This window comes from Centroberyx affinis, unplaced genomic scaffold (assembly GCF_046629955.1).
Source record: "Centroberyx affinis isolate AG114_WGS23_722 - 3 ecotype Tasmania unplaced genomic scaffold, CSIRO-AGI_Caff_v1 ptg001088l_1, whole genome shotgun sequence".
NCBI lineage: Eukaryota > Metazoa > Chordata > Actinopteri > Beryciformes > Berycidae > Centroberyx > Centroberyx affinis.
Genome location: NW_027279633.1, coordinates 370,650 through 384,486, shown reverse-complemented (window position 1 = coordinate 384,486; position 13,837 = coordinate 370,650). Strand labels below are relative to the sequence as shown.

General features: G+C 45.2%; 1 protein-coding gene across 2 annotated transcripts in view; it reads left to right on the top strand.

The window, feature by feature from the left end:
- Positions 1-447: 447 nt before the first annotated feature.
- LOC139647503 (zinc finger MIZ domain-containing protein 1-like) overlaps positions 448-13,837 on the top strand; it is a 37,894-nt gene continuing 24,504 nt past the window's right edge. For both annotated transcript variants that reach the window (XM_071523410.1, XM_071523409.1), the window contains exons 1-3: positions 448-552; positions 5,725-5,838; positions 8,390-8,495. In XM_071523410.1, the coding sequence (XP_071379511.1) occupies positions 484-552; positions 5,725-5,838; positions 8,390-8,495 (289 nt within the window). In that variant the 5' untranslated portion in view covers positions 448-483. The remainder of the gene's footprint in view (positions 553-5,724; positions 5,839-8,389; positions 8,496-13,837) is intronic.

Below are 13,837 nucleotides of genomic sequence, written 5' to 3'. Positions count from 1 at the left end.
TGTATGAGTGTGTAAAAAAAAAAAGACATCCAGCGGCTCTCCTCCACCTCTGTTCATTTTCGCCCCGGGGTGCTTTAAACACGGTCAGACATCCTCTCTAAGTTGGCCAATGTGTCCTCTCAAAGGTGTGTCGGCCCGTTGTACGGCAGCGTTCGGGGCAACCGCCAGGGCTTGTTAAGGGTGTCACAGGAGCTGAGAGGAATGTCATCCTTTGAGCTCTCTGAGGTGCTTGTCACCTGCCAAATCAATATCTCCCTGCTCGGCTCCCCGGCGCGCACGCAGAGACACACACACACACACACACGCACACACACGCACACGCACACGCACGCGCACGCGCACGCACTAACCTGCAATATCCTGGCGGTGATGGGATTGGCAGCTTCCCGGGGAAGAGCCGGGCTGTAACACTTGTCTTTGTCTCTCTTCCAGAACGCTCCAGTTTAATGGCTGGCAGGTAGAGGCCAAAGAGGGACAATCAACATGAACTCGATTCCGTCGATGGACAGACACATACAGCAGACCAATGACCGTCTGCTATGTATCAAACAGGTGAGTTGGCATGGTTTGGCCAGACCGTTTGTTTTCAAGGATTTCCTCATGGAAATCTGATATATGGCCATATACTGTATGTTATAATGTGAGAGAGGTTGACATACAGTATATGCTACATACCGCATATGTTTATATATCTGGATGTAGGCAAATATATGACATATATTAGTTACATAATATGGTATGGTACGTGCAAAAACAGCCAATTCTCGTTGCTGTCAGGTAAAAACCTTGTAACTCCAATTTTGACAGTTTTCATGTTTTAACTTCAGTTGAATGATTATATGTTCCTCTATGGATTGAGAAAATTCAACAACCCTTGGGCTTATGAACTTTTTTTCCATAACCAATTAGATAAACTCCAAAATGCATGGTCGTCAAGCTAAAAACACGGCTGTTGACTCTAAAGGTGACATGTTGGAGTTATGAGGTTTTCACCTGACGACAGTGATGTGCAACACATACGGACATCTATGTCATTGCCAAAGCACATTGTAAAAATAAACACTTCACTGTTCAGGGATGTGATTCGACATACAGTACACATTCACATTCATGGCTAAAGCAGATCTGAATCCTCCTGTCCCGTCTCTTCTGGCCACTGTAAACAGCTAATCTGTTAGGGCCTTTTATCAGGACTGCGGTGGGACTCAGGTTACTGACTGGGGTCAAAGAGAGGAGACCCCCCCCTCGACCCCTTCCACCCCCTGTCTCCCCTCTCCCTTCCAACCACTATGGACTCCCCAGCAAGTCCCTTTGTTCTCCTCTCACCACCGTTTACTACAGGATGAATCTCTGGCAGAATTAAATGGGCCTACGTGCGTAACCCAGGCTATAGGTCTATCCCTTTGATCTCCCGCTTAACTGACGACCCGTTTTGTTTCTTTGCTCTGCGCTGGCTCTTGTTGTTCGGGTTCCAGCTCTCGGGAAGTACAGCGGAGAGCCTTTTGTGGACGACGTAGGGGCCAGCGTGTTAGCGCATATGTGGACGTGGCAATTTGCGTCACCCTCGGCGGGGAGTTCCCGGCTATTAGGGGGGGGCTGTGAGACAGAGAGAGAGAGAGGAGGGAGAGAGAGAGCGGGGAGAGAGAGAGAGAGATGTTCTGGGACAAGGCAAGGCAGATAGAGAGACAGAGGGAGGGTGTTTAGGGAGCAGACAGAGGGAAGCCCCCCAGTTGACGAGGCAGGCTTTGATGTTCTCAGGTAGTAGGCTGGAGAGAGGTAAACCAGACACATCCACTATTTAACTCTCTCTCTCTCGCTCTCTCTCTCTCCCTCTCCACAGTTGTTTATTGCATATTCAATATTCACTCCTTCATTAGTTATAGGGGAGGTGAAATTGAATTCTGGAATTAAGATCCTTTCATATTAATGCACTGTATGATTACGTTGCTTTCATGGCGAACAGCTGATGGATTATTCTATGAAGGCGGCACTGAGAACAGGACAAAGGGGATTTGCATCTGCCCAATACAAAAAGTGTAAACAATTCTAATGTCGGGGTCAAATGTATTAACCCCGCGAAGCAAAAATTTAAACAAACATGTCCCAATGTTAGCGGCCGGGGGAAGCAGCACATGGGTAAACATGCCAATTAGAGGGATCCATGGCATACAAGGAGGCCTCCAGTTCATCTAATAAATGGTTAAGCGGCGGGTCATTTCAAACCAACCAGTGAGAGCCAGCACCCTGCTAATAGAGGCAGCTTTGTGCCGCAGACAATCAGGGTTTGGAAGGCCCGTATAATAAATACCATTTATGTCCTGCCAATTAGACTAGCAGTGAGCCCATTCAGCCGGCCTTCTATTCTCCTCCCCGCACACAAAGATGATCATCAGGGGAGATCAGAACAATTAACTCACTATCTTCTCCCCCTGCTCCCCATTGTCCAATATCCAAGCCATTAAAATAATTAAGGAAATATTGTAAACCAATCCAGCTGTTTGCTTTAATTGAAAGTGTGCACATGCTGAAATTTGGCATCTTGAAGGCAATATGATGTGGCGGAGCAGGAATATAAATGAAGCTCCCTCTATTGTGTTGTTGTTTTCGGGGAGATGTGACACGTCTGTCTGAATAGTCCCAGCCACTGCAGCGGACAGGGGAACAAATTGATTTTGTTGCTCAAATGATGAATTACTGCTGAGCGCGATGATAAAGTGTAGGAAATTGGAATCGGTCGGCGTGATTGAATCACGGGTTAAAAGTTAAGTCAGAAATTATTACAGTGGTAATTTTCAAATTAGCGGCTTGTTGTAAGATTATATTAATGCGATTTTTCAACAATAACAACTTAGCTGGACTCTTCATAAACTATGAAAACACGGTTATTTTTCACTCCCACGCACTAATTTCAACATGTAAAGTGTTTAAAATTTAAACACTTCACTCCCTCATTAACTTCTCTATTGCTTAACATTGGTGTTAAAAAATAAGTCCATAAGTTAATGCCATGCACTTGAACGCTGTGACCCAATCCTTGCATAATTTAATATTTGGTTTGAATTAGTTTATAGCAATGAATTATCCCATTAAGATTAAATATATAATAAATAAATAATGATTATGTTAAACATTAAATAATTCGGGGGGGAAATGTAACTGAAAGTATTAATGTGAGCATCAGCTTACTTAGTGGGAGAAAGTAAGCAATGCTGATTGATTTCTTTGCTGATGCAGTGTGCAGGGGCTGCTAAACCCTCTGCCTCTGTGTGCTTTAAAAGTGATAAAGCAAAAATAAATATGTTCATTTGTTTCACCTCCAAACACAGCGGAATGTTTAAAAAGTGCTACAGAAAAAAACTGTTTATCTGATCTCAAGCCCAACACATTGTTTTTCAGTGGCAGTTTGTTTTCCTCCCGTGTCCTAGAATTGCACCATTGTGAACACTTAGGAGGAGATGGGCTGCTTGATACTGCTGGTATCTATTTCAGAGACAGTATTTTTCCTCTCACTGTGGGGAAGCCAGTTTGCTGTCAGACTCTCCAGTCGATGATATGTACGGGGGTTTTGGCGGAAACTATGAACTATCCTCTCACTGCGGGAACACTTCCTCAAACTGTAAATGTCAATATTTCAAGATAAACTGGAAGACCCCTCTCTGTATCACTGTACTGGCTGTGCAGCTGTTTTTTTGCCTGCCACTGTATCCCTTTCCGCTGTAATTGTCCCCATTAATATGTTTTCAGTGCTCCGGGGGTGTCGCTGAATGCAGAATGAGTGCGGCGGCGTAACCAAAAGCTGCGATTTCTTTTTTGAAAGGGAGGGAGGATACTTCGCCGGATCGCGCGTGCTGTCACATTGAGTTTGGCTGCAGATGTGCAGATCAAGTCGTTTTTTCCAGACGGGGACCAACAGAGGTTGATTGTATCTGTAGAAAGCGAGTATTCTCGGGACAGCGCGATTCCTGTCTGTCTTTGTTTCTCCCCTCTGGCTGGGCCCGAGCTTTAGCTGGAGTGGGGCTTAGTGTAAATGTTGGAGGATCGCTCGCACCCAGGGGGACAGTGGGTGGGTGGTGGTGGTGGTGGTGGAGGGGGGGGGGGCTGTCTCTTGGCCACTAGTTTAGGTTTGATTGGTGGGTTTTGGCCGGAGAAGGGGGAACATCTGTGGCATGGCACTGCCAAGCTCGCCGCGTGACAGCCACACTGGTGGGACCAATTGTTCTGAGTGCAAAGAACAGTAATCACTTCAAGCCGAAGTGGTGTTGTTGTTATTTTTTTTCCCTCCCCTCTACATATTCCCCCTCCTCCCCCCGTCCTCTACCCCTCTCCCCCCCCCCCCCCCCCCCCCCCCCCCCCCCCCTCCACCCCTTTTCCTCCAGCCCTCCATCCTTGGTACACTGATTGCGTGCGTTGTATAGCTTCCAGACTCATCTAAATTTAGCATCTGTGAATGTGTGTTTCTCCAGTAGACTTTATCCACTAGCAGAATTCACATGCTCAGCAACCCTCTGTCCCCCAACAAAGATTTTACCCCGTGGTGGGGAGGGAGGGAGGGGGGGGGGCACAGTCTAGGACAGCGCATAAAATAAACAGGACTGGTTTCATCCGGCCCTTGTCAAACGCTGGCTTTGTAAATTGATATGAAAGCTGCCTAATCAAATCCTGACCTCTGCTGCCCCCTAAAGAGCATACAAGAAAAAGCCCTGCGAGGCAGTGACTGTGCCACTGTCACTTCTCTCCCCTCCCCGCCTGTGACAGCGGTATCAAAGCACACAGACGCGTTAAGAAGGCAGCCATTCACTTTAAGCCGACAAACCTCTCTATTTACCTTTGATGCCACGGAGTGGGAGTCCATTTGTTTCTGGTTTGTACAAGTGCACTACAAAGGCTTGTGTGCATAATCTCTCCAAAGGCAACAGATTACCTCTGAGTGGAGGTGGTATGTCTTATTCCTCTCCTATATATATATATATATATATATATAAAGTGATGCAAACTGAGGATTTGAAGGCGTTTGGAACATAAATGACCGAGAGTATGGCCCATCTGATCATTGTAACCTGCAGTTGTCCATCCTTCAGTTTTCAGTGTGTCTTAGAGATGTACAGTAAGAGAGACAACAGGATTAGTGAGTGGGCTGCTGGATCTAGCGGGGGAATGAATGCCATAAAGGGGGGCCTGAAGGTCAAGGAGCCTGTTGTCAGATAAAGTCACACCACAGCTCAGGGCCGAGCGGTGAAATAAGGGCCTCCGCAGCTATTCACACAGCCATACAGGGAGATTTATTACACTCAATGGGAAGGCGGTGCTACAGAGACCCGGGGAGAGTGAAGTGGATGCATGATTGTGTCTGTGTGTAATGGGGACATGCCCCTTCAGCCCCATCCATTAATGCCGTTAACCTCCGCTGTAAGCCATCTTAAATGTGATAGGCAAATTGTCTGGTGCCACTTCCTGCCAGCAAGTGCCATGGAACTTGGTTGTGAAAATGCTGCTTATTTTTGTGCTTTTAATTATTCATCATGCTATTGGTTTGCCCCCTCTCCTTGGTAACAAGCCTCTTCCGCAGGTTTGGTAGTGATTTTCTGTCTCCGCTATTCTCTAACAACGCCAGTGTATTGCTTACTCAAATACATAAATCTAAATTGAATCTTCATTGTGAATATTTGACCTCTGAATGTTATTGGTCCCATGATGTAGTCCTAATGTTTCTCTTTGCCCCACCAGCACTTACAAAATCCAGCAAATTTCCAAACGGCAGCGACCGAGCTGCTAGACTGGTGCGGCGACCCCCGGGCCTTCCAGCGTCCCTTCGAGCAAAGCCTGATGGGATGCCTAACGGTAAGACGCCAGTCACACACACACACACACACGCCCCCCCACACCCCCTCCACGGTCTCACACTTGAGGGTTCAAGGACAGGGAAGGGCTGGTAAAACAACTGCTGCATTGGCTCTTTGGAGAACTCCCATAGGGAAATGAGAATACGAATGTTTTGCTGCTGCCTGATCTTCACTAAGGTCATTGGCAAATAGCAGGCGCTTCACCCCATAGAAAACTACTGAAATGTAGTCACCTTTCACTGACTTCAGTTACAGTTTGCGCTGTGGCTTATGAAATCGGCACAGTGAAACGCTGAAAGGACAGGTGCAGCAAACCACAAAGCAATCAATGCTCTTAAAGAAATAAGGCTCCAAAGCCTTTAATTCTCCCACTTAAATGCCTAGGGGCTTTTGATTAATTGAATAATTAGTGTCCCAGGACATTTGGGAAAAAAAAAAAGTATTTCATAGTGTATCCTGTAAACTTAACAAAGACGAAATCTGGGCAAAAGAAATTCATAATGCATAATAGCAGCTGGGCATGTTTTGACTAGATCTCAGACACATAGGGAGAGGCTGTTTGTCTACAAGGTTGCACCAAACTGCCTAAAGACAAACACCTTGTCCTTGCACTCTCAGGTTCAATGTAAATGTAATAACAACCTCGTCTGAATCATCCCATGTCAATGCAGACAGACAAACTGCCACACTCCATTACCCTTTTAGGGGAATTACTGTGTCTTCCGGAAAGTTCGGGCCTCGCACCTCTCCGTCAGATAGAATATGGATGGACTGTGGAAGTGTCACTCACATGTCACCTTGGGCCATACCGCGCTGTAACATGCAGATTGTCACGCGAGTGCCTCCAGCGCTGGTTAAGAGATACGTATAGCTCCTCTCAGGGGTACAATTTGTAACCCCCGCAAGAGCAAACGCGGTTACAGCCGGCGAAGGAGCGCGAGGGATTTGAAACCACTGTGACGGATCTCACCGTTCGAGTGATTGTTTGTATTATTGCTTTAATGTGCCAGCAGCAGGTGCCTTTTCCTCCATTTCGCCAATTCAATTTGTTTCCTGCAGTGAAAATCTCAAGGCTTTTCAAGCAGCGCGCAGGGAAACTGTCCTTTTAGTTTATAGGTTGTATAGACCTTACCCTGAACTGCATGAAGAGGGAGGGAGCACATAGATTCTGATGCGGCTGCGAAATTGCCAGCTCCCATATCTACCTAGGTAAACACTTAACCCTGGTGCCTGCGTTTTTGTGGCTCTATTTAGTGCAGTCAGGCGGTTGACTAGTAAGCACAAACAGTTTAGGACTGAGCTAGTAAATAATGTAATTGAGCCTAGTGATTTTTAGATTATTCACTAATCGTAACATGGCAATGCATTCATTTTCAAACGCATTCATTTAAGTTAGCACACTGCTGGGCTTTAAAGCTACACCATGCATGCCCAAATGATTGGATTTATGTCTGTCAAACAAATGAGAAGATGAATGCTGCTTAAAGGCACATGTTTACCTTACAGTAGGAAATCCACCGCAATTCTACTGACCGTGTACAATTAAGGCGCCGAAATTAGAACTACTTGTTGTAACATCTAACACTAGAATTACCATTTAGGAAAATGAGTTTAGAGTCTAATTAGACAGCCTGCGCTCATATATCTTCTTCTTAATGGGAGATTGCTATAAATAAGGGCCAGATATGCTCTTTTTTGGTGTCACGTCGGGACTATACTTACAGAAGATAATGACACGGTACGGGCAGCGGCGTTCGGCTGTAGTACCTCGGGGCTCGTCTTGAACTTCTGGGTGCGACAGCGGGATCGCGGGTATGAAAAAAGCCGCGGAAGGAAGGATCCGTCTCTCCGTGGCTCGGGCCGTAATGTGTCCTTAAGGTCAGAGGGAGCGGAGGAGGCCTCTTTGAGCAGATAATGGGACTGGTAAATCAAAGCAGCGTGTGCCACATAAGGGTGATTTACAGGGCCTCCCCGTGGCATGTGGAGGTTTCCCTTAATGTTTCCTCTCAGTGGGCATCGCCGCACTCCGGAGGCCGCGTTCTCTCCTCCTCTTTCTGTCCACCGCCTCGTATGGAACTGATAACCCCATTAGTGCCTTTGCATAGCTAGAACTGGATCTTTGATGTAGCCAAACTATACTCTTATTTCAGATTGTACTACATTGAGAAACTAGGATATTCAGTCTGTTTTATTAATTTACCTACTAGGATTGCGCCTGATTGAATACATTTTTTGCCAACTAATCAAATAGTCCATTAAATTGTCAAACCCATAATGCAGCATTTCCTACATCACTGTCTTCATACAAAAATGCAGTAATTGACCTCTTAAGACCTCATGTTTATCAAAAACCTATGCATAGCTATGTATCACAATATTTATGCAATGTCAGACATGCTACTAATTTTCCAAGAAATAGCAAATACATCAAAAAAGAAAGTCTTACCTTAATTATTTGAGCAGTTGTCTGAATAGCAAAGACCATTGTACCATACTGCATATGCCGCAGTCTGTCCTCACTGGGTGTGGTGGCTTGTTGTCCTGTTCAGGTGGTCAGCCGCGTAGCCGCACAGCAAGGCTTTGACTTGGACCTGGGCTACCGGCTCCTGGCTGTGTGCGCTGCCAACAGGGACAAGTTCACTCCAAAATCAGCAGGTAAGACCAAGAGTTTTCTCAGCCGCTCTCCCCGTCCATCTGGCCATGCTGGCCCGTCCGGGGGAAAAAAAAAAGTTCCTGTCTGAATTCTTGTGCCGGATTTCATGATGTAACCTAGATTGCAGAAGATCCCGACTCTCCGAGAAAGTTTGCCTGCCTGTGTCTGTCACCGTTCTGTATCAGATGGTCACATTCATGTTTTAATTCATCCCTATCCTTTTGAATTGATAACACACATTATTAGATTATCTGTTTATTTCAAGCAGAGTTGAAAGAGAAATAACAGATGCTGTTAGATAAGTGTGAAGCTCTCTGCATGATATACAGTACAGTACTAGTTTCTTTTTTTTTTTTTTTTTTTACAATAATGGTTACGCTAAAATGCTTTTTCCTGTTTGGCAGCAATGAAGAAAAGAACTGATACCTCCTATGTTTGAATATTATCCTCTAATACCTGCGTAAACATTGACATCTTTATATTGCATTTTACTTCCGAACTTGTTCCGTGGGAACTACAGTAGCACAGAGAACTACAGCGACTTGTTTTGTTTCCTTGTTCTCTCTACAAACAGTTTCAGACAGAATGGGTGTAGCAAAATGCTCCATTTGTTACATGGGACTGAAAAATATTGTGTCAGTGATGAGGAGTTCCTGTTTTCATACAGTACCATCATCAGGGTATAGTGATGGATTATTGAGACAGATGTGGACTGCTAAATGTTGTTATCAAGCTGGGGGAAAAAGCATGCTGAAGCATGATGGGAATGAAGATGTATAGGCTGTCAGCGGCTCGGGAGATAACTATGGTAACGGAGGAATATTTTGTGGCCCTTTAACAGTTTTTGATTTGTGGTTTCCACCTGTCTTGGGTTACGAGGAAAATGTGTTGTGCAACTGCTGCTGTGTGCTCGGCCTCTGCTCTCTCTGCTGTCTAAGTCTACTAGGACATGAAAGTCAGGCCCACATACTGTTTGAATTTTCACTTTGTTGCCAGTCTGATTTATGCTGTTCATGTTTTTTTATATGATTACATGAGGCTTCAAATCATGTGATATGATCCCATGTCAGCCATGGGAGAGGAATCATTCTCTGTCTACAATTAACTCGAACTACCAAATGATAGAATTCTGGCTAATTCTAAATCAGATCTCTGGCCCCACTTCATGGGTTTCCATAAGATTGCCAATTGATTCTCTGTCTGAATAATTTCCTGCAACAGTAGTCATTTGGAAAGCAGCGAGCAGTCAAGTCTAGGCAGCATCCCAAACTGCATTTCATGCACAATTATGTATATGCATAAATATTTTTGAATGCTCTAGTTGAGAAACCTAGAAAAGTCTGGATAGAGAAAGACAGAGGGAGAGGGAGGGAGGGAGTAAAAGTCAGTGGAAACCTCCGCAGAGGCTTTGCATTCTCCTGCAAACTTTGCAAAAGCGCTCCGGCGGAGGCCCCAGTCGAGGAGGTTGTTAAGGCGGAGAGAAAGCCCACGCTGGCAGCTAGGGAGACAGCTCCTAAACGACACTCCCACAGGGCCCCAGGGGCAGGACCCGCTCCCCGGCATCCAGCAGGGCCGTTGCCCGGCGACGGGGAAGGGAGTGAATCACATGATGGGGCCGGGATGGCGGCAACAGGTCGGCCATCCAACACCAGAGACAGGCGAGTCAGTGTCTGCCATTCAGCGAAGAGGCTGCTGGAAGCCTCAAAGAACCTAACAGAGAACAAATCAACTCTGGAATGCCAGATTAGTTCAATGTAGAGAGGGAAAAAGGGGAGGGAGGGGGGGCTGGATGTGAGGGGAGGAGGTGAATTTTGTTTTTAATTAAATACAGTGTCCTTTGCATAATGTTGTTTTAACAATAATTCACTTAGCCAAGTCTGCCAGGTTTCCTGGATGCGATCCAAGCTGAAGTTCAATGAGGGTTTCATAGATTTCTGCTCAGAGCAGAAAGTCCCTTTCAAATCCTCAGCTCAATCATGAATATGACAGTCTGCCATTTGTTGCATAACAAGCCTTTTTTTTCCTTTTTGATTTTTCTAAATGGAGACATAGTAGGAATTGTTCCACCTCATGTTTGTTTCTTATCTCCGCTGACAAAGGGGCTTGTGTAGTCCGAACCCTGGGAGTTGCTGCTGGCTTTGTCTTAAAAGGAAAGCGTGAGTGTCCAGGGAGCATTTGAGGCCAAATCGTATTTTCATAACCACTGGTCTGCTCAGTCACATCGTGCGTCTTGTAATCTGCTCCGAAAATCTGTGTTGAGAGTGGGAGAAGCTAGATATCTGATCAAGAGTGGGGCTTTCTGCACACAGAGAACATTAGGTCAATGGATGAACACTAATAAGTAAATCAGATTTGGTGTCCCATTTTAACTAGGCCTAACTTGTACCCGAGCGCTCTTGGCTCTGACACATGAAGCGGTCAGCTATTACATTTCTGTTATGTCATCTGAATTCCTCCCCTGAACATGGGAGAAAATTGAGGGGGAAATTGTGCTGAGGAGAGCGGAAAGCTAATTTCAGCGGGAGGAAATCAATGTTCACAATCAACTTACAGCAGAAACAGGTTGGTAGGTATGACGAATCCATTCATCACAAAATCCACTCCCAACAGTTTAAGGCGCCGCTCGTATTATTTGTTAGTAGGGGATAAGCTTAGCGGTGCGAAGCTCAAAGAAATACACCTTGACCCGGGTGACACCGCCGCCGCGTGGAGCTTCTGCCTGCGGGGAGCGTGTTGCGGGAAAGCATCAGGAGAACGATTCCTTATCATCCCCCTTGTGCTTTTAGTTGGATTTTAACAATTACCCAGCCACCTTCACGTGTGACATCCATTTTATGTATCCGAGATTTTAGTATTGTGAGTGGATTTAATGGTCTAAAGGAGGCCAGATACTGCTTATCGTTATTTGGAATCATGACTAATTTTCTTCTGCCTTTCCGATTGGCTGGGAAGGGAGCCAGTGTACGATACGCACAGCGTGACTTGCTGAATTGAACCGCTGATCGCTTTATTGGATGCACTTAGCAGGATAGGCTAGTTTTAGTCCTCTAGCCTTTTTGCGAGTGGCCCACAATGCAGGGGGGAGCGCCGGGGGGGGGGGGGGGGAGGGGCGTCCGTCTGCCAGTAGTGACCTCTTTGTGAATGGGATTAGCCTGCTCTATTAATCTGTGATTACTTGGACTGTCTTACCACAGGGCAGAGCCACGCACGTGGAGCTGCGGTGCGGTCAGAGAAAAGGGATCGCTCGCTCTGTATGGATAAATTCATCAAGCCCCCCCCCCCCCCCCCCCTCTCCATCACAAGATACATTACAGGCCCTGTAGGATCTGTTTCATCGGTGTCATACGCTCACTTATCAGAGAAGGAGCGGCCCACCCCTCTCTAGCGGGAGCAGTGGTTCAGTCTGGTACAAGTGTTTAGACAAAACGCTTAATCACGATTCTTCCTCTTTGTGGGTCAGAGTGGCACATTCCCAATTGCTTGCGCCTCAGCAAGCTCTTGGAATTCCTCAGCTCTAAAAGAGTGAAAGAAGGCGCCAAGTTATAAGAGGGGGAAACCAGTCAGACTGTTTCAGCTCCTTTGGCCATTCATTCTCTCAGTGTAACAAACGCCTGGTAAACCCAACTATTCAACAGATAATTAGTTGGGCTACAACTCTCCCTCCGTCACACTAGTTCATCTCTATTACTTTTGCTTCATTTTACACCGTGTCATTTTCCAGTTTTGATAAGACATCTTGGGTTGTAATTACTGTGTACTTTGTTATGAAGAAATATGTGTCTGGGGGGAGCGAGCGGCTGGTGTTTCTGTCCTTCCTTTGGTCTTGTTTAGTTGTTTTGACAAGGGGAGTTTTTAAGGTGTGACTTCAGAAGCTCGTCTTTCTCGGTTTTCCGACCAGCCCAAGCATGAACTGCTGGAGCCAGTTTGGGAGGGAATGCTGCATGTGTTTGCAGTTCTACTTAAGCAACAGAGGTGGTGACCAACTACTCCCCAAGGGCTAGTAAACACTTTTATGGTTATTATTTCCATACTATAAAAATCATCTATTGCACAGAATGTCCATCTTAACAAGTCATTTAATATAGTGAAAATGTCATTTTTTTCCAATGCAAATCAACTTGTTTAAATGTTTTTTTTTTGTGATCTACTGCATTTCAAGGCACCTGTTTGAAGAAAATTCTCGACAAACAGGTAAAACTACATTGGAAACAAGTGACCCTATTGGCAAAAATTGTCACTTGTTTCAAGGAAAAAAGATTTTAACACTCAATACCAGACTAAATAACTTGTTAACATGACATTTTTTGGAGTATAGGGCAAAGCATTTATTCTTCAATGGACGTTATTTAGTTGTCTAGTATAAGTCTAATGTAAATTCCCCTTAAACTGTAGTTAAAGTGGCGATTCTATATGGGCTTTGTCCATGCCTTCCAGTGAAACGGTGCTAAAGACATAGCAGTCGGACATGTTGTCATCACACTGTGGAAAGGTCTCAGATTCTACACACAATGCAGAGGTCAGACACACACAGGCCTCCAGGGCTGTAATTTCTCTCCCCAGAGCTTTCCACACCAAAATGTGTGTTTTTCTCTCTCTCTCTCTCTCTCTCTCTCTCTCTCTCTCTCTCTCTCTCTCTCTCTCCCCCCAGTCGGCGTGCTTCGACTTATAGTTCGGCTGCGGCTTTTCCTAAATAGAAAATAACATGGACGTCTAAAAACATTGTTGGTGGCCTTGAACATGTTGGACTGTCAGCAGCATTTGAATTGAATTGAAGACTGTATCTGAGAAACAAACAGGCGCTCATTAAACAGACTTTCAGAGTAAAGATGTAGTCGTCATTCTTGTATAGCTGCTTAATATTTAAGACCGCTAGGAATGAAGTGACCAGGAATACTTTAATTTCACTATTATTTTGCTCCCAAGAAGTGAGAGAATTTATATTTTGACCATAGGTTTCACTCTTCCTACTGCAGCTATCAGCCCACATATAGCATAGACAGTTATATAATCCTGTACCAAGTCATATTTAACCACAAAAATCTCCTCAGATGAAATACAATGTAATCAGATGGGGGTCCATGGTCTGCTTATGGCACTATTATTAGTATACAAGTGAATTAATGTCTCCCACCTAAAGCAGCTTTCATAATCATATTAATCTGTATTTCTAATTCCATGACATTGTCTATCAAACTTACATTTACCATCTGGATATATTGGATTCTTCACAGGCAGGCTTTTCTTTCTTAGGGACTTATGGGACTACTTTTTCCCCACTCTTCCTCTCCATCACCTTATGCCCACTGTGGCTGTGTTGTGTCCAGAATACGTAGCATTACAAATC